Source organism: Penicillium cinerascens (assembly GCF_028974065.1).
Source record: "Penicillium cinerascens strain IBT 15544 chromosome Unknown scaffold_4_segment0_segment1, whole genome shotgun sequence".
NCBI classification, from domain to species: Eukaryota; Fungi; Ascomycota; class Eurotiomycetes; order Eurotiales; family Aspergillaceae; genus Penicillium; species Penicillium cinerascens.
The window spans coordinates 621,731-649,625 of NW_026695298.1; the positions used below are offsets into that span (position 1 = coordinate 621,731).

The 27,895-nt window shown below is 49.6% G+C and overlaps 12 protein-coding genes across 12 annotated transcripts; 6 read left to right on the forward strand and 6 right to left on the reverse strand.

Moving 5' to 3' along the window:
* Window positions 1-133: 133 nt before the first annotated feature.
* On the forward strand, window positions 134-739 carry N7498_009329 (putative cell surface protein; the record flags this gene model as incomplete). Its single annotated transcript, XM_058456385.1, has 1 exon — window positions 134-739. The coding sequence occupies one exon, from the start codon at window positions 134-136 to the stop codon at window positions 737-739; it is 606 nt and encodes a 201-aa protein (XP_058303284.1).
* A 148-nt stretch (window positions 740-887) lies between these two features.
* Window positions 888-2,509, reverse strand: N7498_009330 (uncharacterized protein; the record flags this gene model as incomplete). The annotated part of the gene is made up of 4 exons (XM_058456386.1): window positions 888-1,188; window positions 1,243-1,592; window positions 1,646-2,265; window positions 2,314-2,509. Coding segments are annotated over 4 exons (1,467 nt in total), but the record flags the coding sequence as incomplete, so codon positions are not given.
* A 294-nt stretch (window positions 2,510-2,803) lies between these two features.
* On the reverse strand, window positions 2,804-4,838 carry N7498_009331 (Zn(II)2Cys6 transcription factor; the record flags this gene model as incomplete). The annotated part of the gene is made up of 5 exons (XM_058456387.1): window positions 2,804-3,417; window positions 3,478-3,758; window positions 3,813-4,508; window positions 4,559-4,636; window positions 4,690-4,838. The coding sequence occupies 5 exons, from the start codon at window positions 4,836-4,838 to the stop codon at window positions 2,804-2,806; spliced, it is 1,818 nt and encodes a 605-aa protein (XP_058303286.1).
* Window positions 4,839-5,785: 947 nt separating this feature from the next.
* On the forward strand, window positions 5,786-6,990 carry N7498_009332 (VOC family protein; the record flags this gene model as incomplete). The annotated part of the gene is made up of 4 exons (XM_058456388.1): window positions 5,786-5,969; window positions 6,027-6,174; window positions 6,230-6,467; window positions 6,511-6,990. The coding sequence occupies 4 exons, from the start codon at window positions 5,786-5,788 to the stop codon at window positions 6,988-6,990; spliced, it is 1,050 nt and encodes a 349-aa protein (XP_058303287.1).
* A 639-nt stretch (window positions 6,991-7,629) lies between these two features.
* On the reverse strand, window positions 7,630-8,813 carry N7498_009333 (uncharacterized protein; the record flags this gene model as incomplete). The annotated part of the gene is made up of 6 exons (XM_058456389.1): window positions 7,630-7,800; window positions 7,875-7,962; window positions 8,076-8,451; window positions 8,513-8,590; window positions 8,643-8,679; window positions 8,733-8,813. The coding sequence occupies 6 exons, from the start codon at window positions 8,811-8,813 to the stop codon at window positions 7,630-7,632; spliced, it is 831 nt and encodes a 276-aa protein (XP_058303288.1).
* A 2,823-nt stretch (window positions 8,814-11,636) lies between these two features.
* Window positions 11,637-12,614, forward strand: N7498_009334 (Clr5 domain-containing protein; the record flags this gene model as incomplete). Its single annotated transcript, XM_058456390.1, has 2 exons — window positions 11,637-11,764; window positions 11,822-12,614. 2 exons carry the CDS (start codon window positions 11,637-11,639, stop codon window positions 12,612-12,614), a joined length of 921 nt encoding a protein of 306 aa, XP_058303289.1.
* Window positions 12,615-14,265: 1,651 nt separating this feature from the next.
* Window positions 14,266-15,360, reverse strand: N7498_009335 (isocitrate lyase/PEP mutase family protein; the record flags this gene model as incomplete). Its single annotated transcript, XM_058456391.1, has 3 exons — window positions 14,266-14,888; window positions 14,950-15,097; window positions 15,151-15,360. The coding sequence occupies 3 exons, from the start codon at window positions 15,358-15,360 to the stop codon at window positions 14,266-14,268; spliced, it is 981 nt and encodes a 326-aa protein (XP_058303290.1).
* Window positions 15,361-17,267: 1,907 nt separating this feature from the next.
* Window positions 17,268-18,159, forward strand: N7498_009336 (YoaK family protein; the record flags this gene model as incomplete). Its single annotated transcript, XM_058456392.1, has 2 exons — window positions 17,268-17,478; window positions 17,555-18,159. 2 exons carry the CDS (start codon window positions 17,268-17,270, stop codon window positions 18,157-18,159), a joined length of 816 nt encoding a protein of 271 aa, XP_058303291.1.
* A 1,620-nt stretch (window positions 18,160-19,779) lies between these two features.
* On the reverse strand, window positions 19,780-20,801 carry N7498_009337 (fumarylacetoacetate hydrolase family protein; the record flags this gene model as incomplete). The annotated part of the gene is made up of 3 exons (XM_058456393.1): window positions 19,780-20,084; window positions 20,136-20,559; window positions 20,613-20,801. The coding sequence occupies 3 exons, from the start codon at window positions 20,799-20,801 to the stop codon at window positions 19,780-19,782; spliced, it is 918 nt and encodes a 305-aa protein (XP_058303292.1).
* A 383-nt stretch (window positions 20,802-21,184) lies between these two features.
* On the forward strand, window positions 21,185-23,384 carry N7498_009338 (putative monooxygenase; the record flags this gene model as incomplete). Its single annotated transcript, XM_058456394.1, has 6 exons — window positions 21,185-21,410; window positions 21,474-21,553; window positions 21,632-21,918; window positions 21,981-22,298; window positions 22,353-22,495; window positions 22,558-23,384. The coding sequence occupies 6 exons, from the start codon at window positions 21,185-21,187 to the stop codon at window positions 23,382-23,384; spliced, it is 1,881 nt and encodes a 626-aa protein (XP_058303293.1).
* A 105-nt stretch (window positions 23,385-23,489) lies between these two features.
* On the reverse strand, window positions 23,490-25,458 carry N7498_009339 (fungal specific transcription factor domain-containing protein; the record flags this gene model as incomplete). Its single annotated transcript, XM_058456395.1, has 5 exons — window positions 23,490-24,518; window positions 24,577-24,627; window positions 24,681-24,770; window positions 24,822-25,022; window positions 25,072-25,458. 5 exons carry the CDS (start codon window positions 25,456-25,458, stop codon window positions 23,490-23,492), a joined length of 1,758 nt encoding a protein of 585 aa, XP_058303294.1.
* A 934-nt stretch (window positions 25,459-26,392) lies between these two features.
* On the forward strand, window positions 26,393-27,663 carry N7498_009340 (uncharacterized protein; the record flags this gene model as incomplete). Its single annotated transcript, XM_058456396.1, has 4 exons — window positions 26,393-26,637; window positions 26,709-27,189; window positions 27,240-27,405; window positions 27,473-27,663. 4 exons carry the CDS (start codon window positions 26,393-26,395, stop codon window positions 27,661-27,663), a joined length of 1,083 nt encoding a protein of 360 aa, XP_058303295.1.
* Between the last annotated feature and the right edge of the window lie 232 nt (window positions 27,664-27,895).

The following is a 27,895-nucleotide window of genomic DNA, read 5'->3' on the forward strand; positions in this document are numbered from 1 at the left end:
CCTGCAGTAAATTGAAATATAAGCCACTCGCATCGGACCCTGAAGGAGCTTTTCTACTCGCCTTCCGTCACTCATTCACTGCCCGACCAGATACCCCTCGTTCTTTGAACCTTCCATTCCTTTTATCGTCAAAATGAAGGCCTTCACTCTGCCTATTCTCGTCGGCCTCTTTGGCCTGGCCGCTGCGCGCACCGACATCAGCGGCTGCGTCTCGTCGACAACCACTGACCAGTGGCACGAAGCCAGCATGATCTGGTATGTCCCCGGCAGCGGCGAGATCTGCGACTTCATCGACTGTGGCGGTGGTATGGCTCCTCCGAAGACCGACCAGCCTGGCTGCCCTCTATACACCGGCACCGCAACCGTGACACCCAGTTACCTGCCCGGCTACGGACCGAATGGCAAGATGGTCGCTTCCACCACCACGGTGTCCGAGACTTCTACCACGATCATGATGCACACCACTATCGTTTCATCTGCCGAGGCATCTTCTGAGTCGTCCTCTGAGTCGCCCTCTTCTACTTTCAACCACTCGGGCAACACAATGATCACCGCAGCCCCGACTTCCTCGCCTGCTGTCTCTTTCACCAAGACTACCTCGCCTAGCTCCAAGGCCGGAGATTCAACCTCGTCTGCCGCGACCAGCGCTAAAACCGGAAATGCTGCCGCCGTCCCTGCGTCGAACATGGCAGGCGTCCTGGTTATTGCCGCTGCTGTTGCTGGCGCCTTTGCCTTGTAAAGCCCATGTGGGATTGACTGTCTTAATATTATTTGATCAATTACTATATAAAAAGGCAGCTTCAACTATTTATCTCAAAATATCGAAAAGTAGAGAAGAAACTTTCATTCCATAGTATCATGCGAATGACATCAACGACGACCTACTCCCAGTCCCAATCCAGTTCGATTTCCTTTCCACTTTCCTTGGCTTGCAGGAGTTCGTCGATGGTCCACGGCTTATACACATGACTGGGTGGAATATTCGTGTTCTGAAACGGAGTCCCATCCATCAAATGAGCCAGCACCTTGTCGTAGTTTTCAAACGCATACCGCTCTGGATCATGGCTCCAGATCCACGAGCCCAGCAGTCCAACGGGTTTTGCCTGTGAGGCAGTGGCATTCGAAGAACGCTTCCTCATGTCATGGTTGATTACGCCTAATTTCTGAAGGCAGGCGACACGTTCAAATCTGTGTCTAGTCAGTGACACCGTTTCTCCGAGTACTTTATGACGGTGAACATACCTAAGCTTGTTGTGAACCCGAGTCGCCCACGGCACATTGTCCTTGCCTGCGATACGCAAACATGCCGCCAACGAGATGGCATCTTCCATACCCTGTGTACCTCCATTTCCTGATGACGGAAGAAAGGTGTGCGCAGCATCGCCGATTTGTACAACGCGTCCACCAGAAGAGGTCCAGCGAGGTTGCGGTTCTCTCCACATGAGCTTGAAATCATGGAGACACTCCTTGGGCGTCGCTTTGATCACCCTGTTGGCGACATCTGGCCATCCTGGAATCTTGGCCGTGGTCTGAAGGACCTTTTCCGGGTCTACCAATTTTGACCAGGACTCGATGCCATCTTTTTCTTGATCCTGGAATTTCACATCAGCGGATAGAATATTTGATAAAATCAACTTGGACTTACCGGGTAGTTCAGTGCAAACACCATTTCATCGTCACTTCTTGCGAACATGACGTGCACGCCCTCTCCCATCCACATCTCTGCAACGGATGTCCCATCTTCCAGTAACTGGAACCTGTCCCGTACCATGGGGTCAGCAATGGCCAGCTCGACCGGGAAAGCAGCCCTGTAAATCGAGAAGCCAGTGGAGCGAGCCCGTATCTCATGTCCCATCGTGACTTGAGAAGATTTACTCCCGACTCCATCAGCTGCGATGACCACGTCCGCCTCGATCGTTTCGCCACCATCAAGTATAACTCCGGCCTTATCGGTAGCATCGGTTTCAAAGTAAGCCGTCACACGCTTGTTATACTCAATCGCGATCCCAACTCTTTCGGCCTGGTCGGACAACATCTTGTGGAATTTGGGACGACTGTGCCTGTGCAATTTTGGGGGTTGAACCTTTTCATCATGATTGCCCTTGCTAGGTTCCAGTTCCAGAGGCGCCGGACCCGAGATCCTCTCTCCGGTGATTTTATGCCATGATAACCACATGTTGCATGCAATGCGCTCATTTTCATCTTCCATGTCTGGCCAATTACGGAATGCACAGAGTGCACTTGCTCCGATGGTGAAGCCGTCGCCTGAAGAGGTGGTCAGATACATGCACGATTTCTCCAGATGCTACTTACCAGACAGGAGTCGCGACGTGCTCCTTTCGATAATTCGAACCTCATGTCCTTGGCGCCAGCACTCTAGACAGGCAAGTAAGCCTGCAACACCAGCTCCGACAATTAGAACTGAAATGCCTGACGAGGCTTCTCGCTCGGGGAGCCTCCCGGGGTCGGTGCTTTGTGGATAGTCGTCGTTTGTCTGAGGACGCGTCATTGTGATTGGCGTTGCTTGTTGTGACTGAGTTGCTTGTTGTTTCTATCGGTGTATTGTAACTCAATTATAGCCTGGATCATGGGCCTTATATAGTCCCAGTGCAAATAAGCGCAGCCATTAAATGCGATGAGAGCTCATTGGCACATCTTTGCAAAATCTAGGAAGACGGGATTCCGTCCCCGACGAACGTCAGACCATCAAGTGGGAACACTCGGCCCGCCCTCGATATGCTGAGCATTACGCAACTATCTCGGATACCTCGAATTTCATAAGAAATAATAACTGGATTGGATTCTAATTATACATCGGGGTCTCCAATGCGTCTGGCAGCTCACCAAAATCTGTATAAGGGAAAAAAGTACCCATGGGCATGCTAAACATGAAGCTAAAGTCCGGCGGAGCCTGAGGAGCCTGTGGCTGGCTTTTCTCCATTGCCTCTCGTCTTTTGAGATGTGCTTCCTTCATCAATTGCATCCTGCTTTCCAATTTTTCGTATATCTCAGGTCGCTCATTTGTGCACTGCTGGTCTTTCCCTGGTCCCAGCTTTGTGGATGGCCGTGCTTCTCCCAGTTTCTGTCCTATCTGATCGACAATATTATTGAAATCAATGGTGCTTTGGACATAAGCTCGATCCCATTCCACGCGATCGCTCCGGTAGAGACTCAGTCGAGATAGGATGACGATTGCGTGACCGAATTGGCACCACGACGTGAACGGCAAAAATGGGAAATAGGCAGATGAGAGGGAGTAGTAGTTGAAGAAGAAGGATTTTGTCGCTTCCAAACAACAGAAGAGCAGGTCTAATCGCGTCACTGGGTGCCCGCCGTATTCAGCATCCGATAGGTCCTCACTGAGGGCGATTTTGTACAAGAGCAATTCGAGGGTATCGTAATGGAAGAATAAAATGGCTATTTTCCAAATGAACGATCAGTATGTGAGATAGAGTGGCAGATGATACCAGCACGTACTGGAATATGGCGTTTCACATGAGCAAGATGCCCTCAGCCGCTGGAGCTCGGCTTGATGCCACTTCACACTCATCCCCAGTGGCGTAGAGAGAACTGCAGAAGAATCATAGTCGTGGATTGAGAATGTACGATTGATTTTATCAGCAAGATGCATCGATCGCACAAGTTGGACCAGAAAGGCATCTGTAGGAAACTCCGAGGTCTCTTGCAAAACTTGGCAGCACTCATTCGAATATTTGGTAAAGCGAAGAGGTTCCATGTTTCTGACGCACGCGGAGAGCCTTCTGCAGTTAGTTTTCGGTCTTGGAACAGCCACAGGAGTAAAGGAAGCATACATCGCAATCACATAATAGCACCCAAGATAAGCCCGCCGTTCTTCGAGTGTGCGAACCGGAGCCTTACCATTCTCGAGGTCAAGGTTTCTGAGATAGACGATAGGTTTATCAAGGCTTCTCATGATGTTTTGTTCCTGGTTCAATCCCAGGCTAATTGCCTGGGCCCTTGCCAACTGCACAAATGCGTCCAGTTGTGCAACGCCTGACATATTATACCTCTGTTTTTCGTTCTCATTGTCGAGCGCTCGGCCAGCAATGTCCGGACGGTGCAGGCGAGAAACAGAGATGAACCACGCGATATGAACGAGGAGACCCTCAAACAGATCCAGACTGTGTTCGCCTCTCAAGACAATATGCTCAGCGACATACTCCTTAGCGATTCCGGCAATTTCTCTCTGTCGTGGAGCATTCTGACAGGCAACCATTGAGATGTTCAGGTAGAGAAATGGCTTTTCTTGACGTAGTCGTTCTGGGGTGACATGGGCTGGTATCACAATGAATGGGAACACAGGAACCATCCTTGTCCTAAAGATTTCCAAGAACGCATGCCCTTCCTGCTCACTCGGCATCACCGCATCATCTTCTGGGTACGTTGAAGACCTTTCAGGCGAGGGGCCTATCTCATTGGAATTTCGCCCCGAAGCGGCTAGCAGGGCGACCATCCGATCTAGTTTAGCCTCTAGGGAAGCAACCTCACTATGAACAGTATAAGATTTGTGATTGGAATGCGTATAAGAGTAGCTCACATATTACTTGCGGTGGGTCTCTGGCGACGATGTGCCCCAGGAGCCTGACCACCACATTCCTTATTCAGACGGCGACATCTAGGCATTATTAGAGAACGGACATTAACTTAGAATGTCAAATGAGTACTGACCGCTTGCAGGGACCATTATTAGGGTCCGGATCACATCGTACCTTGGCCTTGGCGCATGTTTTACAAGCCTTCGGCAAGCGGAGTCCGCTTTGGTCGTCCATGCCGGGCGAATCTGGCGCCACTCCGCGCTGTCGTGTAACCGGATACATGGTGTGAGTCGAATGCTAGTCGGAAGAGTTGGCTTGCAGGGTCCGAATCTCCAATAGTGTCGACGGCCTCGTAGTTGATGTCACGACTTCAGTTTGGCGGAGGCGGTGGTCGGACACGGAGTCCGCTCCCGTTCCGCCCCCGTTACACTTTAGGTTTTGTCGACATTCACAGCCACTTATCAGCGAAAGTTTCGTGAACTCAACGGTCTGATCAGCAGCTTCTGTCAATACGCTGGATCGAAACAAAGACCTGGGCCTGGTACAATACTAACAATATTGTGACACAGTATTTAAATTTAGCCAACAATAGATTGCACCTTTTTGTTGCCCAAGAGAAACTTGAAGGTTTCAGCATTCAAAATCGGTGAGTCCAATGACGTGGTCATCTTCACTATCCATGACTGGGGCTTCCGGTAGGGCGAGAGGTAAGAGGGAGTCTTCCATAGCAGAGAAGAAGAGGAAGAATTGGTTCCTCGTTCATCAAGTGAACGATGCTGTTCATGATCGGATATACGCAGTGAGAATGAACTTACACTATTTCAGGGTTACTAGAATCCAAACCTAATTTGATTTTAATTCCGGCGCCGATTTATTGAAGTGCCATGCGGAACATACGGACGCATGTTGGTGGGCTTCACGGAGCAACAACCTCTGGGGAAGAACGAGTCCAAGGCCTTTGCCCACATGTCAGACGTTAAAGAAGTTCCATTACTATACATCTCCTAAGATGAGCCTAAGCAATCCCACCGAAAACCAAGCCGGATATACGGTCGGAAGTCTTGCGGGACGCTTGGATCAGCGGGACGCGGGGCCTGCATTGTGTGGGGTGCGGGGAAGCAGTCTCACGAATGCAGATTATCTTGACAAATAATGCAAAGGTTCAAATAAAACATACAGCCTGAAGGCATTACTCAAGAATAGATTTGGTTTCTAGATCATAATTCACAATGGCTGCCACAAACCACGGGGCGTCAGTGCCGGATATCGTAGCCATCGGCCCCGAGCGGGAAAACATCGCCGAATGGCAGCAGCGATGCAGTATCGACAAAAATAAGCAGATACGTCTAGTGAAGCTGGCGCACATGCGCTATCAACATCCTGATCTGGACCAAATCACGACATTCCTTCAAGGTATACTATATCCTTTTTTCTGGTTGATCTATTCGAGTTATTGTTAACCCATATCAGATTTTGGCATGACTGTGGCCAAGAGAACAGAAGATCAAATTTGGTATCGCGGTTATGGCGTTGACCAATATGTCTACTATGCTCGAAAGGGACCGAAGGAGTATCTCGGTGGCACATTTGCCGTGGAATCATACGAAGACCTGGAGAAGTACGTTAACAGGAGGAAATCCATCTTGGAGCGTCACATTTTGACATTTTGACAGAGCCGCCCAGCTTCCAACAGCCACCAAGATCCAAGAACTTTTAGATGCACCCGGAGGCGGCTTTTTGGTGACTCTGAAGGACCCCGAGGGATTTCCCGTCAACTTGATGTTTGGACAGACGCCTGCCGAAAAGGGCGCCTTCCCAGAGAAGCTCACCATCAACTATGAAGAAGAAAAACCGCGAGTTCGGAGATTCCAGCGATTCAACCCTGGTCCAGCAGCTGTCCACAAGGCACGTGTACTACTACCCACCTCTCGACTAAACTGACTTTGCAAATCAGCTTGGCCACTTTGGCGTTTGCACACAGCAGTTTGAAGATCTTGTCACTTTCTACACGACAACGTTCAACATCGTACCCACCGATTTCCTATACGTGGAAAAAGAAGGCAAGAAGCAAAACGTCGCGCTCTTCGCACATATCGACCGTGGCAACGAGCACGTCGACCACCACAGTTTCTTCATGAGCACAAACACCACAACACACGCTCACCATTGCTCATTCGAAGTGCATGATTTTGATACGCAGAAATTGGGACACCAGTGGCTCGCAGACAAGAACTACAAGTCTGTATGGGGTGTCGGTCGGCATATTTTGGGGTCTCAGATCTTTGATTACTGGTGGGATACTACTGGCAACATGATCGAGCACTATGCGGATGGAGATCTGGTGAATGATCAGACCCCTATTGGCTATGGTCCCGCTGGAGATGAGTCTCTGGCTGTTTGGGGACCGGAGGTTCCAGCTTGGTTCTTGAAATAGTGTTTTGCCTTTTGCTCTTTTTTTGTTGGTCTCAATCCCTGTCATTCTACTGCACCACGATCGACAGCCAGTTTTTACTGCCACTGGAACACTCGTTTGACAAGAAATTGAAGCTATTTAAATCGAATGACACCACTGGAGGCAGGAAATCTTCAGAATTCATGATCTATTGTCTAATCGAAGCTGAACCAAGCGGTGGTCAAGCGAAAGCTCGTCAGAAGCTCCCGCAACCAATCCGCAGGCGAGGACAAGAAACAGAAATATGTCTTAAGAACACAACACGACGACGCAGATTTACATCACGGAGAATCAAACTTGGAAAAACGACCGGCCATGCACCGCACAACCCTCCCCTTGTGCGCACGAACAATATCCCAGAGAGCACACCCGCTCATCATTATGATCAGCCAAGTTCATCGCTATGACCTTACGATCATCGATGTCCGTATCATGGGAGAATCTCCTCTCAGAATTGTAGGAAGATGTGCTCATGTGACTGCTCGGCGGCCGCGGTAGTGGCTTTAATGCAAGGTCCTTCTGATGATCTTCGTCTATGAGAGTGGCCCTTATAGTCAGCGTCTCGTCTCCAACATTTTGAGCGCTTCGCATTTATTCGACTCACAGGAGTATAAATCAAAGTCACTGGTTTTCCTTGTGCTGTCCCCCGTACGCCTCAATTGTGCTAGGGAGCCAGACGTTCCTGAACCGGCAGAATAGCTTTGTTTGCTGGTGGGAGTACCACCCCAGCCATTGGATTTTCCGTGTGTTCCGCTTCCAAAGCTCCCAAATACGCGTGCTTTTTGTACCATCCTAGTGAAGAGACATCGGATTGCAGGAGCACCTGCGCAAATGTGCACAACCACAGACTCGGCACATGTCCATACGGTAAGGGGGACATTCTTGTAGGTCGGATCATCGAGGGTGGCAATATGGCCTATACTCGGAACGCGAGCGGAAGCAATCGCAATAACACTGTCTCGGTTAACATCTTTCCTCTACTTTATTCATACCCGGTACAAGGTAGAACAGGTTGACCGAGTATAAAGTGGTGCTCGCGTGATGCGACGTGCAGTGATTGAACTTACAGTAGACCCGCACCAAACAATACATACAGCGAGATTGCCTTCGCTCGGTTGATCTGCAATTTTCTTATCACGGGTAGCGGTATGATAAGAATCGTAATCTCTGTCGCAATATTGACGGCTGCATTGGCATATGCAACTCCAGAGAGGCTCAGGCACTTCGCATGGTGTCTTGCATCTAGTTCCCACGATGCAGCGATAGGGTTGCATTGCCAGATCACCAAGGGGATGAGGATGACCACAGAGAGAGTCACGAAGCCCATGCATAAAAAGACAGCAAGGCGAAGGCCCTTGTTCGGAAACAGGCGGAGATAGAGTGCCAGGATGGACATCTTAACGAAGTAAATGGCCAAGCCCCAAAATATTTGGCACATGTAGACTGGTAGAGTGATTTCCATGAGTTGACTGGCCAGTTCACTTTACTGGGACACACAACTTACACCAAAAAAGGAGAGAAGTAACTTTTGAAGCGGTAAACTTGGGAGAGTAAATATGGTAACCGAGGTCATATTTAGCACCTGCGTTCCACTGTCAGTATTATTTCGAAACACCGCATGGCACGAGTCTTACAGAGATTTGTTGCAATGACCAACGGGACGGAAAATACCTGTATCGTTAGAATCAGAACATGAGAAACTCGGGATTGAATTCAATACACACCCCAGCGATAATATGAAACCAGTCATCCCACCACAGTTTGCCAACAGTTAAGAATCGTGATATAAGACGTAATGTGACCATCAGGAAAATGACAACTGCGGTAAAAATAGCAGAGGCTTGAATTAGAGTATGGCGATTGTTGTGCGGACGGTTGCACAATTTTGCTTGCAGCTGTCCCGTACCTGTCCATCGTCAGCTGGTGGTCTCCAGATTGCATGCATCACATACTCAAAGTTTGAGCCAAGGTGCAAGAATTTAATATACAAGCAGTGGCGACTTGGGTCATCTTTTCGCTTCGGCACTGGCATGCCAGGTCGGTAAGGCCACACCCTACCTCCAATGCGGTTTTAGCCAAGCATTCTACCTATGATTCCATTAGCTGGGCATTATAAAATGATCGGGCGAAGCATACAGCACATGATGGCAGTGTACTGAGAGCAGCCAACTCAGCCATTTCGGCAGCAGAGCTTGTGTGTGTAGTGGGAAGCAACAGGCGGGGTGAGATTGCGTGTGGATTTCCGAGGATGACTTTAGCGGACATCTAAAGCTTAAATACCGAACATCTTTCGCCCCAGGTTTTGCGCAAAAGTACGCCCAATGGATTGTGGTAGACTGCCGCGAACTTTATCGCCTTAGTGGTTCCGAGGAACTGGGACCGCAGATCATGCGGGCGGAAACAGGCAGTAAGAAGCCGGGACGAAGAATACTGGTCCAATATTCGATTGTGGGTATGGGGGAGACCCGGTCGATCAGTAACACACCCGTCCTGACTCGGTTTCTTCATTCTTAGTTCCCATAACTACGGTAACCATGGCTCTGCTACGTGGCTGTAGAGGCGACTTTGTACTCCCATTAGAATCTCCATCTTCCCGTTCTAAACACTCATTATTTTGTAATAATCGACACTTTTCACAAAGCCTGTAGACCTCTTGACTTGGTTTGCTTCTTCTGTCATAGCAAACTATATTGCGATCGTAAAATTGCAAGGCCTCGGGAATTTGAATCATTCAGCCTCGTAGTGCTTTCAACAGTAATGGTACCCACAATATAGAGAAGGTTTTGAGCCCCAACGGTAAACCTTAAAACCGTTTCCCCACCCGCTCCTGATTGCCGCTCATCAACCGTGACAATCCTAAAAACTAGTCATCTCCAAAGCGATCCGTTGGTTCTTTCTAGCAAGACGCAACGGGGAGGAATTCAACTAAAAAGGAATGCCGTTAGCGCAAATCAAGGATGTCGGGACCAATTCCGCGGAATAACTTTAATCTGTTACCGTGGGTTGTCTGTTTTTTACCTGCCACCTTCCAAATCCGTCCATCATCATGTCAAAGTTCAATACTAGTACCAACATTTGCCCAAAAATTGGGGAAATTAAGGTTTGACATTACAAGATCATAGGTTAATCTTTCCGTGAGTGGCGACGCGGAGAACGGTAGTGGTGGGGCTAACGGGGATTAAACGCAAACGAGTCCAATGAAGTCAAGGTATCACGAACTGCTTTTCAGGGGCTGGAACGCCATCACGCGTAATAGATATTTGAAACATTCCATTTCCTGTTCGAGAACAGATCGATCTTGACTGGAAACCTTAAGTTGCAAGCCGAAGTATGGTACAGGATCGACGAAGCGAAAGGGGTACCGGACAGACGCAAATTCAAGCGCTCCCTTTAAGCGGCTAAGAAGAAAGAAAAGCCGCACCGAGATCATGTGTTAGGCACGAACGCAATTTGGGGCTAATGCTGCTTCTGCTGTTATGCTTTTTCTTTGCATCCCGCCTGCGTAGATCGGGTCCAGCATCATCTAGAATTGCCGGTGGGAGCTGCTGGGGTTGCTGCTGCTGGTAGGTGTCGATTGGCATATGCCAGACTTCGCCCTCATGGGGGAGCAGTGGTTCTATGGAAACACTTCGGCCGAACTCATGGTATGTTTCAAAGGCCCTATCCCCGGGGGGTGATAGGCGGGTTGGGTACCCGTGGGGTCGCGCAGACTGCTGGGAGCTCTGATAGGCGGCGAGGCCATTTTCCCATTGGACAGCTTGTGATCCGTGGAAGCCTTGACCAGTGATATGCGACGGAAGTAGCTAGCCAAGAAAGCTTGTTGGTTGAGGAAGCGCTGAGGCCTGAAGAGTACGCCGTGATATACTTTTGGATGACAATTGTAGAGGGCTGTAAGTGAAGGCTGATGGGACAAGCCAACGAGAGTCCTCCCACTATACTAGCCAGCCTAGTCGGTGCGATGGAACTGGCATCGATTGAGGATATAACATGACAGAGCCAATAGTTCGAGTGAGTTCACCCAACAGACCGGGTTGCTGTTTCTGGAGGCCATCCAGTACCGAGCCCAGACAAGAACAAGGTGAGGGTGGCGGACAGGCAGGAACAACGTGAGGGTGGCGGGTCGACGATGATCGACAATCTTGGGGTTTGGAGATCCTGTGGGGACTCATGGGACTCATGGCCGGTGGAGCAACACCGGACTAGGAAATCGCGGCAATCGGCTTGCCTGGTCCAGATATGTGGTTCCACGAGGCCGTGTGAGGCAATTGGCCTATAACCGGCTGGATTCGCCTCCCCGGCTTGGGTCTGTTCCTGAGCGCCAGGAACCCCTTTCGGTGAGTCGATTCGGGTGGATCATGATCGACCATGTGTACCTTGCCGCCACGTGTGATCGAGAAGGAGTGGACGTTCGTGACACACCCCACATTAGGGGCACTGTAGACGTGATTCGCGTGGTGCCATGGAAAGACCCAGATCATGTCATTTCAGTGGTCCACTCTATATCACGCCTCACCAGTCTCCGTGGATCCCCAGTGTCTCCGTTATCTACATAAACCCCTTGTCGCCGTTTCCTTCCTTCTCTTTCTCCCATCTTCAGAGTCCTCCCTTCCTACTACAACACTACAATTATGAAAACTTCGATCTCTTCATGTGCGTGGGAAAAGAAGAAGCCCTTGATCAATAGGTTATACGTGGAGGAGGAATGGCCTCTCAAGCATGTCCTCAAACAGATTCGTTCGGACGATTTTAACCCAAGGTAAGCTACTTCTTCCATTCCTTGGGCGCCTTTTGATGATTATCTGACACGTTTCAGTGAGACACAACTGCGAAGCCGCTTGAGGAAATGGCGGGCCATCAAGCCTTCCCGCAAGACTCGCAGGCCTCGTGGTTGCGATTCAGGGGACGACGACTCTGAAAAGGATGAGAATGCGTCCCCCGCTACACCTCCACACAACGACGGGCCATCGCCGGCAGCAATGCAGACATCCACAGGCTGGGACTGTTCAGGTCTTCCGGCCGGCGCACTATTAGATGTCCACTCCCAGCCGATGGACCAGAAGTGGAATGCCTCCGCGGCTCAACTGTTGACTCCGAGCCCATCGATGGATCATGTCCGTGTCTCAAACAGATCCCATGCCGCCCACGATCTCAACATGCCTGCTACCTCCTTTGAGCAGCCGGCTCGGACCTCTCCAGTCGCCGAGGGTCTCATTATGAACACCACATCTGCTCCGATGTCTTCCTCCCCGGGGTACCCCGTCTATCCTGGTCAATGTGTACTCCCTCCAGGGTCAACGACCAACCCCCCAATGGCAGCGTGGTCACCGTGCCCCATGTCTCCCGACCTGGGTCTTGATCCCACCTTGGACCCCGAATGGTGGTACTCCATGGCCTTCGAGGCCCCCGATGCTCCGCCAGGAGTGCCTCACTCTGCATCACACCACCAGGAATATATTCCTGTTGCGGTCCCACCACCCTCGAGTGCCTATCCTCCCGAGCTGGCTCATTATGGAGGTTACGAGCCTAGGAAACACATCCCGCCTCATTGGCCACATCCTGCGAGCATGGTGCCACCGATGGTGCACCATCCCCGTGCGGGATATTGATTTAGCGACTTGCGAATTCGTGATATGTTTCTGTAATAGAATTTTGCATCTTATAGAACTTTGTGTACAGCCATGTCATCTCGGTGTTGTCTCTTCATGCATGTTTAGATAGATCTGAACTTTGATAAATACACGTTATTATACAGTCATTATACTCCATGGGATAAATGAAGACATAATGAAAATATAGAGGTCGTAGAGGATTACTCGTTGACTCCTGGAGCGATACAAAAACGAAAGCAGAGAATGTACAGACTCGACCCAATGTCACCTCACCCCCTGTATGGAGTTCATACTTTTTCCAAGAGCCGCCACCAACCACTCGTGTGGTGTGTGTTCTCGCCCATGTATGTCATACCGGCTGCGATGCAGATCTGCCAACGACTTTAGGGTTCGTGTGAGTATTATCCAACCAGTATCGCTCAATCATGTCTTCTCCCAGTTCTGTGGAAAGTTCTACGTCCCACCGCCAGGCCACCCCAAAACACTAAAACGGTTCTTAATTGGTATGGAAAGTCTAAAATTCCCGGGGAGAAAGATGGACGGTAGCCTCCTCTTGGCAGAGGCAAACGAGTCACCTGGTCGTACGGAAGTAGATAGTTCATGACGTCAGACAAAGTGCGACTACCGCAAGACTCAACAGTCACAAGCGCCAATTTGAAAGAAACCCAGGCGGAAATGCTTAGCTTTCTCTGGGCTTGGCCTAAGCGCCTTATTCAAGGCTTTCCATAGCCCCCCATTTCCCGCGCCAGTTTCCCGGCACATTGAAACGGTCGGCCCGAGTACCTTCGTTCTTTTCTGAAACATTCGCCAACCAGACCGACCCCTCCTTATTCAGAGGAAGTTCCGTAGGGATCCGGAATCTCAAGAGAATTTCTCTAACGTTCAAGCTTTCCCAATGTGGGGAGTGTCCCTAAGTAGGGAAAAAATTCGCCGGCAAGCCCAATCATCCAGTCACAATTGCACCTGCCTATTCCGGCCTTGCTTATGATTCATTTGGCCTTTTCCGGCCATGTTTATGATTCCTATGGAACAAGCCGACCAGTACTTGGGATTGAAACTCGCCACGAGGTTCGTCAAGGGAAACAAGCTGGCCAGCACTGGGATTGAAACTCGCCACCGAGGCTCGTCAAGGGAGGTCCTTGTAACCTTGTCAGTATTGTTTGAATCACATTCATGCAACAGTAAACCAAAGGCGCACAAAGTGAGGCAGAGTCTTTGCAAGAATTCTTCGGTTGCAATAGTCAATGAGATTGTAAAGGCCCAATACAAAGACTTGGACCAGGACGAGGGCGTTCCTGGCTACTAATGGAAGTAACGAGAATGTTGTTTGCAATTTGAATATCTGAGTAGATATATGAAATCCGTTGCGCTTCTAAGGTCAGAATAGAAGGTAACAATGAGAACGTTGCTTATAATTTAAGTATCTAAATAGATATATGAACTCTATTGCGCCTCGAAGGTAAGAATGGGAAGTAATAATGAGAACGTTGCTTGCAATTTGAATATCTTACTAGCTATATGAAATCAGTTGCGCTTCTAAGGAAAGAATGAGAAGTAATAATGAGAAATTTGCTTGCAATTTGAATATCTGACTAGACATAGAACACCGTTGCGCCTCTAAGGAAAGAATGAACAAATCAAAATATCATTAGACACCTTCGACGAAGCCATCGCCTCCGGATTCCGTGTCAACCTTTATGGCATCCCCCAACCCACAGACCTCAAAGATTGTTTTCGGACCCAGTCCTGCAGGAGTACCCACAACTCCTTGATTCTTGAGGTTCCGCAAAGTATCCATAATTCCCTGGTATGCCGGGGTGATTGTAGCAAACGAGAAAATCATGATCCTGAAGCCCATGTCCTCGGCCTCTTTCGTGGTGATGAGAGGGGTCGCGCCATTCTCCACCATGTTGAGGAGGAGGGGCCAAGGAGCCAGATCCTGGACTGCTTGTCGGGCTTGTTCTTTCGAAGTGAACCCTTCGAGTAGTCCGACATCGGCTCCAATGTCACGGGCCGCCTTCAGCCGACGAATGCACTCGTCGTAACCATGTTGCTGGAGTGCGTCAGTTCGGGCAATCAGAACGATGTCCGAGTGCAGACGATCCTTGGTCAGCTTGGCGGCGCGAAGACGTGTGAGGTATTCGTCCATGGTAACGACCTTCTTGCCTGCCAAGTGTCCACAACGCTTGTTCTGGATCTGGTCTTCAATATGGAAGCCAGCGACACCGGCCAGGATGTACTGTTGAATGGCCTTTGACACCATCAAGGGGCCTGGAAGAAAGTCAGTCTCTTTTTCATTCAGTAGTTATGTTTCGGATCGTTGGTAACTGACCTCCGTAGCCGGTATCCATGTCTGCAATCAATGGGGGGCCATATGGGTCCAGATTCGCAATCATTTCAGCGTTGGTCTTCATATCATGAAGCTGAGCCAGGCCAAGGTCCGCCATTCCCAATCGTGATGCAGTAGTTCCAGCACCAGTCTATGTATTTTATCAGTATACCGGGATATGAAGACGTAGTTCGGAGTTCTTACCATGTAGAGACCCTTGAAGCCAACCGACATGGCAATGCGGGCGGAGAGGCCATCATACACACCAGGGCACACGATGAGTTCGTTCGTCTCTTTGAGCATGCGGCGCAGCTTGGAAGCTGCCGGGGTCACATGGAGAGACACGGAAGGCTCCTGTTGGGCCCCGTTGACCTCGTAGAATCCATCCTTCTCGACGGTGATTGAGATAGTCATGTTGAGAAGTTTGATAAAAGAGAGAAGTTTGATAAAAGAGAGAAGTTTGATAAAAGAGGGAGGTTTGATAAAAAGAGAGAAGTTTGATAAAAGAGAGAAGTTTGATAAAAGAGGGAACTTGGATAAACGAGTAGTCTTCTTATTGCGAATTGTGTTCTGTGATACAAAAACATCTTCGAGGGAAATCACTGCCCTTTATATATTCGAGCACAAGCCCAGATCAGGAAGGTATTCCTGACCGTCTAGGTGACAAGTCGCCTCTCGTCAAAGCCCAAATGCCTTGGTTCCGTGTCATATCAACGATAATGACGAGACCGAAAATTGGTCCGAAGCGGGAGGCGACGGGCACATGGCGATGGGGAGATCCAGAGTACCGTGGCTCCCTCCTTCCTTGGCTCCACTGTGGCTTTGGATCTGTGATCTGACGCTTGTGAGAGGTTATGTGCGTTTGCCTATCCCAGGGTGTGAGGCTGGGGTTAGACCCGCTTCGCTTCAGGAACAGGGCCCGTAATTGTTGGTCGTTGGTTGAATAGTAAGTTCCAAAGAATTGGCCTCGCGTATAGATGTCAGCCCGCCCAAGAATTAGGTGTCAGCCCTGCGCCCAATGATTGAATGCTGCCCGCAGCCGACGCTGACCACGAGAAGAATGAGCTATTGAATCTCCTCCGATCCCGTTCTCCGATTGCAATTCCCATTGCCCAAATGTAATTGCCGCTCTGGAACTATTACTGTAGATGCAGTCAGTTTGACATCTTGGCACACGTAACATAAAATGCTTAGCCCGAAACAAGAAATGAGTGGCGTCTGTGTTCTACAATAATGAAACCCACTTGTTGCGGGTCAATTTCCCGTTTTTACCCAATTACCGTTCTACTCAAAGTCCTGCACTGTCCCCACGTGGGTGCTTTGATGGTACTTGCAGATCCACCGACCACTGTTCTCAGCCCCGCTGTTATCCATCATGCACGTCTACGCCATGTGTCACAATTTCATGACTTCTCCGGATATATCGGGTTATCGATCAAGGTGGCAAGCAAACCATAAACCTTGCAATGTTGCTGGCTGGTAATCACTTACGGTGGTGCGTAAACGAGTTTGAAAATCGGGTTTGTCTATCTCCATCTCCAATAGGGCCTGGGATACTTACCTGCGTAGACAATCAGCTCAGTTCATTCCATTCATCAACACTCCTGTTCTCGGTACCGCGGTTTGTTATAGAGACTTCAAACTACTGTCATTTCAATTTTGAGACATGACGTCTCATTATTTGCTCTCGGGTACATCTACGATGATGCGCGATATTCATTCATTAATCGCTTATCGGTCTGTACCAAATGGCAATAAGCTCAAATTTAAGAACACCGCTGAGTGGATGATCCGGATGATCCCGGGCACTCACATGTTAGGGTCAGGCACATCCAGTGGACACATGTGGAACGTCATTGGCAGAAACCTTAACTTGACCGTTATCTGTTTAAACTCCACCGTGACCACGGCGTTAGAATGTCCCCACTCGCAACTAACCGACCCAAACCCGCTTCGTTTGGTCGAACCTGTAAGCGAACCCGACCGCTCGTTCATACATGCGGTTGAACGACAAGTCCCAATACATCTTGAGTTGGGTGGTGGCGAGCACGCTTCTCGTTGGCTGCGCCGTGAACCGCCCAAATCCCATGGTCGGAACTTGTCGATCGAGTCAGGAACAGATTCTTAGGCTTACAGGAATGTCAATCGAAGGGAGGCAAAGAGGTGTGATGATTCTTTTCCCGTAGAATGGCCCCAAGCGAAGAATGCAGCATGCCCCAATTTATTTATGAAGACAATATGTTCAGTTTCCATCACCTCTGAAAACCTTGGAACTTTGTCTGTTTTGAGCTTGATCTTTCACACGTTCATCCGGACACATGATGGAGAAAGCCTATCAACCCACAGCGGTCCCCGATCTCGAGTCCAGTCCTACACGGGACGAGCCTCGGGAGTCCACTCTCTCTCGCCAGTGGAAGCAGAACCTGGACCCTACCCATGCCGACCTGGTGTGCCTGCTGTTGTGCTTCCTGACTGGACTGTGCGATAGCAGTGCTTACAATGCCTGGTCCTGCTTTCTGGGAATGCAAACCGGTATGACTCAAGACACCGATTCCATAGAGACGTCGACAATGGCCCAAGCTAATACGTGATTTTTGATCTTTGATAGGAAACACCATCTTCCTGGGTCTTGGTGCCTCCGGTCAGCCTAAAACCAAACCCTGGGGCTGGCTCAAGTCCCTCGTCTCCATCGTATCGTTCTTCGCCGGCGCCATGATCTTCTCCGCTATCATGCGGCGCGTGGGCGCTCTCCGTCGCGGCACGCTCTTCGTTTCTTTCCTCGTTCAAAGCATCCTGATCATCATTGCCGCTGGTATTATTCAGGCCGACCTGATCCCCCACACGCCGAGCGACATGTCTCTAGGCGGGGGCCGGCTCTTCCTGGAGCTGATACCCATCGGGCTGCTCGCTTTCCAGTCAGCCGGTGGGATGACCTGCAGTAGGTCGCTCGGTTTCAACGAGATCCCGACCGTGGTTCTCACCAGTGTCTATTTCGATATTGCATCGGACCCGAAGATCGCACAGAAACCCACGAGCAACGCCAAGCGGAACCGTCGCATCGGAGGGGTGGTGTCGCTGCTAATCGGTGCGATCGTTGGTGGGTGGCTCAGTCGCAGCAGCGGTGGCATGGAGTCGGCCCTGTGGATGGCGGCGGGACTGAAGTTAGTTGCGGCCGCCGGGTGGCTGTTCTGGAAAGCGGCGGCGCCCAAATAGACAGTAGATCTGGGGTCTGCTATTGGTACATTTTGCTACTTGCTACATAGATCATTTACATAGAGCGGTCATGGATGTTGCGCGTGTTGCTCAGATAGAGGAGTTGGTGAATGCATATAGATGCCGACTTTCAATATTGTGTGCAATTAGGGGATATACCCCTTTGGAATTTACGAGTTTCGATTCCTTCCAGACCTCTTATGCTGTAGTTCGATATTCGTTCTATCCAGACTCCTGGAGAAAAGTTGGCTCGCGTCACTGCCTGACAGCATAGGTGCTGAGTGAAAGGACGGCACCAATCAAGACCAATAAGGAAAATCAAAAAATGGGGAAATCGGAATGTGAAACCCAAAAATGGGAAAGTCAAAGATCCTTCCCAGGAACGGGTATCTTAACGTCAATCACGAGCCGACATCCGAGATGACGCCAAACCTAGCCCCTTCAAAGCGTGAGCTTGTCTTTGATATGAAACATTAGATTCCTTGCTATCTATACGTAGCCGCAAAACATGTACGATTGTTCAACCTCGCTAGGAAAGGATCACCACCCCTCTCCAATCCCGCAAGAGCCTAACCATGTCATGGCGATCTTGCAAGAGGACGTAATCCTCCGGCGTCATTTCCATCCGTCCCTTGACGGCAGGATCGGCCCCATACTCCACAAGCCACTGCACTTCGTGCACTTGGCCGCGATACGCCTCCATGTGAAGGGCCGTTCCACCGTGAGCTAACGGTGGGAGCCAGCTGAAGCGATCGACATCGACTTCCAGATGGAGTAAATGCACCATCATCGGGATTCGACCCTCTTATCGCATCAAGCCATGGTGTAGTGCAAGACTGTTTTCGAGTTTGGCCCCATGCTCGCTTAGGAGGTCGACGATGGCCATGTCGCACAATCTGCTAGCCTCTTCTAGCTCACATGAGCGGCACAACTGCCCAAACCATGGGATTGCTGACCTCTAGTCTGTAGTTTAACAGTAGCTCCCAGGCTGGCTGTGATTTGGCTGCGTAGATAGCCCATTTTTGGATCATCGCCGCCCTTTCTAGTAGCAATTTCATCACAACAGGATGGTCGTCTTTAGCTGCCTGTATGAGACCATGGGATAGCAGGTATTGGGAGGGTGGTGCTGCTCGAGACTCTCCTAGACCATAGCAAGACCCCCCTATGGCAAGTCTCTAAGAGTTCCCGAGCCCCCAACTCGTTACGAGTGCAGCAATGGGGCAGCTTAGGGCTCCTAGCCCCAGTAAGAGAAAGCCATCGGTATCCTACTTCCTGGCTTGCATTCATATCTAGTCTAAGTTACTACCCGATCGACTTATCAGGAATAAAAAAGGGTGATGCTCTTCTGCAGACGCGTTGCCAAGAAGCAAGGTTGGTGGAACATCGCCAGGTCTGCCAGACTAGATGATGTTCGCCTTGTTTTGCATGACGATCTTCAAAATTCCATCGACGAATCTACCATATAGGATAAACGTGTTTCTATTGTTGTTCGGGTATTTCAGCGCTCGGCCTTCAGGAGCTGCTCAGGGTCACGGGCCCCCCTGTGCTCCGGGAGTCGATCACGTCCCGAGGGGGCAGTTTTACCGTTACCTAGACTACAATCGAAACCAAGACCCCAGACTATCGACTTTCATATCGGACCTTGTTGACCAAGGTTCCAATCTGGCCAATCTCGACCGAAATCTCATCACCATCCTTCAGCACCACCCTCGGCTCCCGGAAGTACCCAATACCCGCCGGGGTTCCCGTCAGGAACATGGTACCCGCCTCCAAAGAAGTACCTTGAGAAAGATAAGAAATCTGTTTCTTGATAGAGAAGATCATATCACGAGTGTGGCCGTCTTGGACGGTTGCACCGTTGTGGATAGCCTTGATAGAGAGTGTCTGAGGGTCCTTGATGACGGACGGAGCAACCAGAACAGGTCCTGGTGAATGTCAGTCAAAAGAAAGAAAGAAAAAGCACTCGCTCTACTAACCAATCGGGCAACTGCCATCTAGACCCTTGGAGAAGGCCCATTGGGTAGTAATCATTTGCATCGTTCTGGCAGAGACATCATTTGAGGCGGTATATCCTAGCACGTAGTCCAGTGCTTCATCCTCGGGGATGTCACGGCCAGTCTTTCCGATAATCAGACAAAGCTCAGCTTCGTAGTCGCTTGTGCCGTCCTGGGCGCACTTGGGGATGTTGATGGCCGCGGGGTAGGGGCCGATGAGGGCAGTGCGCGGCTTGGTGAAGAGGATCGGAGCTTTAGGGAGGGCCATGTTTGCTTCCTGGATGCCTTTAGCTGTTGAAATAGTGAGGTAGCCGGTGGTTAGAAAAGATACCTTTGCGTGATCCATGTAGTTCAGACCCAGGCACCGGATATAGTTGCATTCTTCGCGTGAGACCGGGGAAAGAAGCTTGAAAGAAAGGTTAGAACAGGTTGTAACAGACAAGCTCTCCGTCATCTTACCTGCTTTACGTGCATAACATCGTCGGTGACGCGGCCATCAAAAATGGTTCCATCGATCACATACGCTGCGATCTCAACACCGTCGACACTATCGCGTCCAATATCGCGGGAAGTATCAACGAGTTGGCCGAGATGGGCCAAGCTGTCCTCGACGGCAACGAAGCGGATCAAGTGTGTCCAAGAGGGCATTTTGAGCAATGAGAAATCACTTAGAGCGAATTCAAGAGATAATTCAAGGATCAAGCCAAGGAAGACATCTTGACTCTTGCCTCATCAAATAGCCCCGGGAGGACTCCTCCAGGTGGGACGGCGGGACCAAAAGTCCCCAGACTCGGATATGGCGTGAGTGTCCGGATATCACGTCCGGATATCACGGATATAGGGATACTGATCTCCAAAAGATGTTGAGCGGCCTACAAAGCGGGACACATGGGGAATGCGGGACCTGCCGAGCATGCGGGACCTCCGCATTTCTGGGGAAGGTTTCCGTCTCCAACAGAGGATAAACAGACACGAGACTGCTTGAGGTTGTGATAGCCTTCAGAATAACCTGAAGGATATCGATCGAACCCATGTCTGACTCGGAGTGCGAAACGACTGATGTGGTGATCTGTGGCTGTGGCCCGACCGGGGCCATGCTGTCGGCATATTTGGGGCAAATGGACGTGCCCAACATCGTTCTGGAGAAGGGAACGGAAATCACAACAGATCCTCGCGGTATTGCATTGGACGAAGATGGGATTCGCCTGCTCCAAGGCCTTGGCCTGTATTCGTCCATTTATTCGAAGATTGGCACATGTGAGTTGCAGGATTACATGGCTTGCCCAGAGCTAGCGCAATATCTAATCAACGACTTGACAGGCATGCATAAATTCAGGTTCATTGGGGGAACCGAGCCCGTCCTGGATAAGAAGGCGTTTATTGAGATGAACTACGGAACGGTAGGTTATCCTTGTCTCGGATATCACTATGAAACAGCCTTGGAATCAATGCTAATCATCATCTTAATGCCTGACTAGACTGAGGGCGGCACCGGTCATGTGGGTTTTATCTGCCATAATCAGCCTGCTCTAGAGCGATGCTTGCGAGACGCGATGGCGGCTTTGAAGTGCTGTGAGCTGCGGTCTGGCTGTGAAATCACCGGGCTCTCTGAAGACGAAATGGGTACTGTATGTGAGTACAAGGACTCGGAAGACAAACTTCGCCGCATACGATCGCGTTTTTTTGTTGGTGCAGACGGCAAAACTGGTTTCACCAGAAAGCAGTATCTCGAGTCTAAAGGAATCCTCATGGAGCAAGCCCATCAGTGAGTGGTAATGGTAATGCGCAAGAGCATGCAGTATGATTGATTGACTGACCTATCAACAGAGCATTCTACGAAGAGACATGGGTAGCTCTGAATTGGAAGATTAGTCTTCCCAACGACAAAACTCACCCCGACTTTCCTTTGTGGAAGTTGGGGTATACACCCGAGCAAGTGTACGATCTTTTCTTTCCCCGCAACTTTCGGTTCATCTGCAATCCCAATCGACCATCCGTGTGTGGTCGCTTCGGACTACCCTCCGATCGATTGTGGCGGTTTGAGTTCGTTATTCTAAGTGGAGAAGACGGAAACGAGATGTCAAAACCGGAGATGATCAAGAAGGTTGTCTTTCCATATATTACCCATGCGGGGAGTCGATACGGGTGAGTATAATGTTCAGTTCACACCTGCACATGACCTTTTCTGACTTCACTTAGCCTTTCAGGGGACGTGTCATTCCCAGAAGACTGCATTGAAGTTCTTCGTTCGAGGCCATTCAAATTTTCCGCTCGAAGCTGCAACAGATGGTCGCATGGTCGAGTAGTCTTGTGTGGCGATGCTGCACATGTTTTCCCTCCCTGTAGGTTTTGTTCCCTACAGACGATCCCGCCCAAAGGCCCCAGCTGATAAGCACGTATGTAGTTGGCGGACAAGGTATTGCATCAGGTTTCCGAGACGCTGCGTCGCTAGCGTGGCGTCTCTCCCTTCTTTGTCGAAATCAAAGCCAAAGGCCTGGATTTCATGAAGACGTCTTGAAGGCTTGGTACACAGAACGCAAGCAGCAACTTGAGAAGTCGCTCGCGTCAACTATTGAGAATGGAAAATTTGTAACGGAGAGTAACCCCCTGAAGATATTCGCACGCGGTATCTATCTCTGGTTGATACAGCTCGTCCCAGCATGGCGCCACGAATTATCACTCGGGCGTCGAAAGGAAGGGATGGTGCGATATGAATATTCCAAAGGGCTGCCTTTTCTTCCAGAGTTCAACGGTGGTCTCTGTCTTCCCCAAGTGTACTGCAAACAAGTTGCGAGACCAGACGGAAATGTTCTTTTCACGGATGACGTGATATTTGGACAGCAGAAGAAGGGCCTGTTTCAGTTTCTGGTCTATGTCAAAAGCGCAGATGAGGTCTCTTCCTCTCGAGAGATTGTTGCTGGCATTGACGAAGTGTCCAAAGGAGAGATCCTAGCATCTGAAGCGACATTCTTGGTTGAGGACATGGGTCGCGGGTATTGTGCAAAGGAAGACAATATCTATCGGCTTGCCACTGGTGAGGAGTTTGCCAAGTCTCCCTTGTGTGAAAGACGACCGGCGCCGGAGTTCTATGACCCGTTATATCTGGGAAAAGCGTTGAAAGGCATGCGATTTGCCATCTTCCGGCAGGATAGGTTCATATTCGCTGCATGTGATACCAAGGAGGACTTGAAGATTGTGATTGGCAAGTTGTTTGCAAATATTGAACAATAGATGACAGCCATCCTGGAATCAAAACATGTACAAACACGTATCCATATGAACTTGCAAGCCTTCACAACTGTATTCTTATTCATTATGTAAATTTTTCAGCCGCTCTTACAGGAGGGTACTACTGCTCGACTCTTCCTCGGTATTTCCTTGCATCATCCAAACCAACTGATCAGCAAATTTCCTCGAAATTCCCCAGTGGCCAATCCGACGCAACAAATCCACAAGTCCACTCAGAGTACTGGACTCCTTGATCTTTGGTCGTGATATCTTGAAGCCATTTGATTCAAAGAGAAGAGCTTGGCAGTTCACATTGAGACTGGTGAGCTCTGAAAAGTCTTTCGGAGAGTCATGATTGTCAAGGCCAAACTTGAGATACGCGAACCATACCATAGCCGCCTGGTATAGAACGCGAGGCACATGGATGGCAGGCTCTACCCCTAGTGTCATGTCTTGGGCCTTGCGAAGTATCAAGGCCCCGTGAAGAGCGCAGCGCCGACCATCCTGGGAGCAGGCCCACTTTTGGATGTAGTCAAGATGCAGAAGGGACTGCGCATATCCCTCTCTACCCGTGACAAGTTCCAGACGATCGAAGTCCACAAATAGAGCTAGATATGCGGAGTGCCAGAGAAGCTCCAGGCAGAACGGACTGGACGAGCGAGGAGCATTTCCCTTCAGGAAGTTATCATAAAACCGAGATAGCCAGCGTTCAAACTCTTCTCGGACATCTTCACGAAGCCCTGTATTTAATGAGCGATTGTCGACCACGGAGGCAATAAGACCTTCCAGCATCGTGAACTGAGTAAATCCAGAGACTTCTGTGAATTCAGACTTGGATGGGGTCGTTGCTTTTCGCTCCTCGTTCAAAGCATTCCATCCAGATGTAAATTTCGCCTCCCAGAGGCTGTCGCTGGATGTAACTGGAATAACTGATGAGGAATGTTTCAGCACTGGACGGCTCATAAGCAACGTGGAGAGCTCTGTGTCCTGAATATAGTGGCCTGTCGCGACCCTTATTTGCTCTTCGGCATGAGCCCAGGATTTCCAGCGTTGTTCCAGAGTCCATACGGATAGACCACCACCGGGTAAGAGATCATCTGCTTGGCGGACTTGGAACATTTTACATCTTCGAGCCCACTGAATCAAATGTTAGATCAAGCGTCGCGCTATTCCCAATGATAGTGGTCATACTCACGTTTACTACCGTTCCATGGAATGCTTGCGCAATAAGCAGGTGTCTTGGATTCTTTCATCGAGTTAGCGGAGATAAAGAAGAGTGGCAATTACGAGATCAGTTACCCCCGACAGAATGGCAAATGTCTGCCCAATTAAAGCAGCCTGAATCATGGCCAGGGTTTCCTCTTTTCCTTTGGCGAAGTATTTCTCCCACTTGTCAAGTCAGTTTCAAAATTTGCATACATATGGACAGAGAATACCGACCGAAGCAAGAATAGCTTTGTGTAGTCTCTCAAAGATTCTCGAGCCCTGAGCGATAGCATAATTGGAACCGACGAAAAGACAACCGACTGAGCAGATCGACAGAAGTAACAGTGAGTGTTTTGGAGAAGGTCGGAATGTAGAAGGATGAACAACGGGGAAAATGGGACTAAATCGTGTAAAGTACATTTGGACACATTGGTTCTGGTCGTAATTAGAATCTCATGCCGTGGTATCAAGTATGGAGACTCACTAGAAACTCGGTGGAAGGCAAAGGCTCAGCCATGACCCGCTGTTGTAGACATCTTGAAAGGCCTTCTCGATACTGGTCATCAACTTCTGTCCGCTCGGGCATCATATCAGGAGTAGCATGCCCAGTATCACCCGCGGGTATGAAACTGAACCAGTGTTGACGAGTACGGTATTCCTCGCGATCTTCATCAACATTTATTGGAGGGTCCGATAGCGACCAGACAGTCGTCTCGTCATCGTGGCACACCAAAAGGGGGATGTCATTTATAGCGCTGGCCAGCACAGAGGAATTTAGAGCGTTCAAGTCAAAGTCCTCGCCAGCCAACCAGTTAGGGACTTGGGCGTCAAGATCGGTATCCCACTGAATGGCTGATGGATTCTGAAGCATGCCTTCCAGAGGCGTAAAGGTAGCTTCTTGGGACTGTATTTGTCTTTGATCAACGAACTCCGTGGGAGGATCTACGAAAGTCTCAAGCCACGCGGGCAGCCGGGGTGGTGCTGGTCTATCGACGTTGAAGTAAATAGATTCATCAGGATTTAGCGAGACGATGTCTGATGTGCTTGGTGCTTGATGGACTCCGGTCGTAGCAGGTGTGGCGATGGGCCCTGACTGTGGGGTATTGTAAGAAGGATGAGCCCTCGCATGTCGCAAAAGAGTATCGCTTAGCGTCACATTAGCACTTGACTAAAGGGGTAGAACCACCTTGTATACTTCTCATTTGAACCTACTGGCGACTAAATGATTTGCCACAGTCGGAGCAAGTAAAGGGTTTCTCCTTGGTATGCGATCTTATGTGCCGAGAGAGATGTTCTTCTTTAGAAAATGTTCGAGGACACCAAGGGCAGGCCCTCTGCGGCTTGAGACGACGCCGCGTCTGAGGCATAGCTAGACTGATAGAGTAGAGAGATGAAGACTGTCAACCCCGGATTCTTCCCCACAGACAGCTCAAGTCCCAAGCTAGCGATCGGATTTACGGAGACAACTTCCTGCGGGACCGTTTCACGAGCCGTGATTGGCCACCCTTCCCACGCTTGTTCTATCCAAGAAGCGTAGCCCAGCATATTGATACAACCATCGACGAAGGTTCGAATCTTGATGGTCTTTTAAGGACGTTACGTAGTATCCATTTTATGAGGGTCTGTATTACAATCCATCCATGTCTTGGGTACCCAACTCAATAGAGTATCACGTAAGCAAGGCCATCCCCTGCCATCCATAACCCCATTGTTGTCTTGATTTCCCACCATTCGCGTTGTCTCCACCCATATTTCGAAATTCACACAGCGCCCTACAATAAACCTGGCTCCTGTTCACCTCAGAAATGGTGGTGTCTTTTCTACGGTCCTTGCCACGGCTCGGACGAAGATGGACACCTTTCAGCTTCAGCAATCCGAATTTCATTCGGTTGCCCACAGGCCAGGCAATTGAGGAGGAAACCATTCCGGGCTACGTTGCTGGTCGTTACTATCCTACTCGAATAGGGGAAATCCTTAAGGACCGGTACCAAGTTGTGGGAAAGCTGGGATTTGGAGCTAGCTCAACCGTGTGGCTCGCTCGTGACATGGAGTAAGAAGACGCCCATGAAATCTTCACATATCATTATCTTCCCACCACTCTTTCACTAATTCAAAATACAGATACCATAGTTATGTTACTCTGAAGCTTTTCATTAAGTCTACGTCAATGGGACAGCAACTGGACGACGAGCTTAATATATACAAACGCATAGAAGGAGCTTCCCAAAAACATCCAGGTCGTAAGTATGTGAGATCGTTGCTGGACTCCTTCGATGTCAACGGACCTGAAGACAAACACCGATGTCTCGTACATCCTCCGTTGTGGGAGAGTGTGTTATCTTTTCTTTTCCGTGATTTTGAAGAGAATGAGCTTCAGAGCCCCTGCCCTCGGAAGGAGCTAGATGGAAGGACAATTTATACCTCTCGTGAACTCGGAATTCCTAATCAACCATGCGCGCCTATCCTCTGCGATTTCGGCTCGGCCGTGCTGGGTGACGAAGAGCACTCGGAAGATATTCAACCCGATATCTATCGAGCACCGGAGGTGATTTTGGAAATTCCATGGACATACAGCGTTGATATATGGAATGTGGGATGCATGGTAAGAAAAGGATAATTCTGGTGCAAAAACTTCTGAATTCACATCGCCAGGTTTGGAACCTTTTCGAAGGGGGGTCCTTGTTTAGCGGCCAGGACCCAGAATTTCAGACTTATAGGAGTCGAGCTCATCTTGCCGAAATGATACGTCTTCTCGGTCCGCCGCCGCCAAGTTTCCTTGCGCGGGGGAATCTGACCCAAAAGTTCTTTTCAGAGGAAGGTAATTACCTGTCTATCGTTTTGTTACCTAATAAAGCGGCAATGCCTAACTGTTTCTGACGTTCTAGGTGATTTCTGCGCTGGAGTTTCCGTGGGAGAATACACCCCGCTGGAGCAAAGGGAGACGAGTCTCGAGGGAGAGGATAAGGAGAAATTCCTCCGCCTAGTGCGAAAAATGCTGCAATGGGAGCCGGAAAGACGAAGCTCTGCCAAGGAACTCGAAAAAGACGAGTGGCTTCAAACAGAACTAAACAAATAGCCGTCTCTCCTTCAGCTTGTATTCTTGTCACGGGCAACCCCCAAGGTCGTGTTATGACTCCATAGGTACCTATTTTGTATGACCTGCCAATTACTGACAAGGGAATAATTCGTTGGGATTGCTCCTTGGTAATCTATTCATTCTCATCATGTATGTCTAGAACACAGTTCTGTCCCATCCCTCTATCATTCACTCATGATCTTAAACTTCATCGGCAGATATAACAACCAAA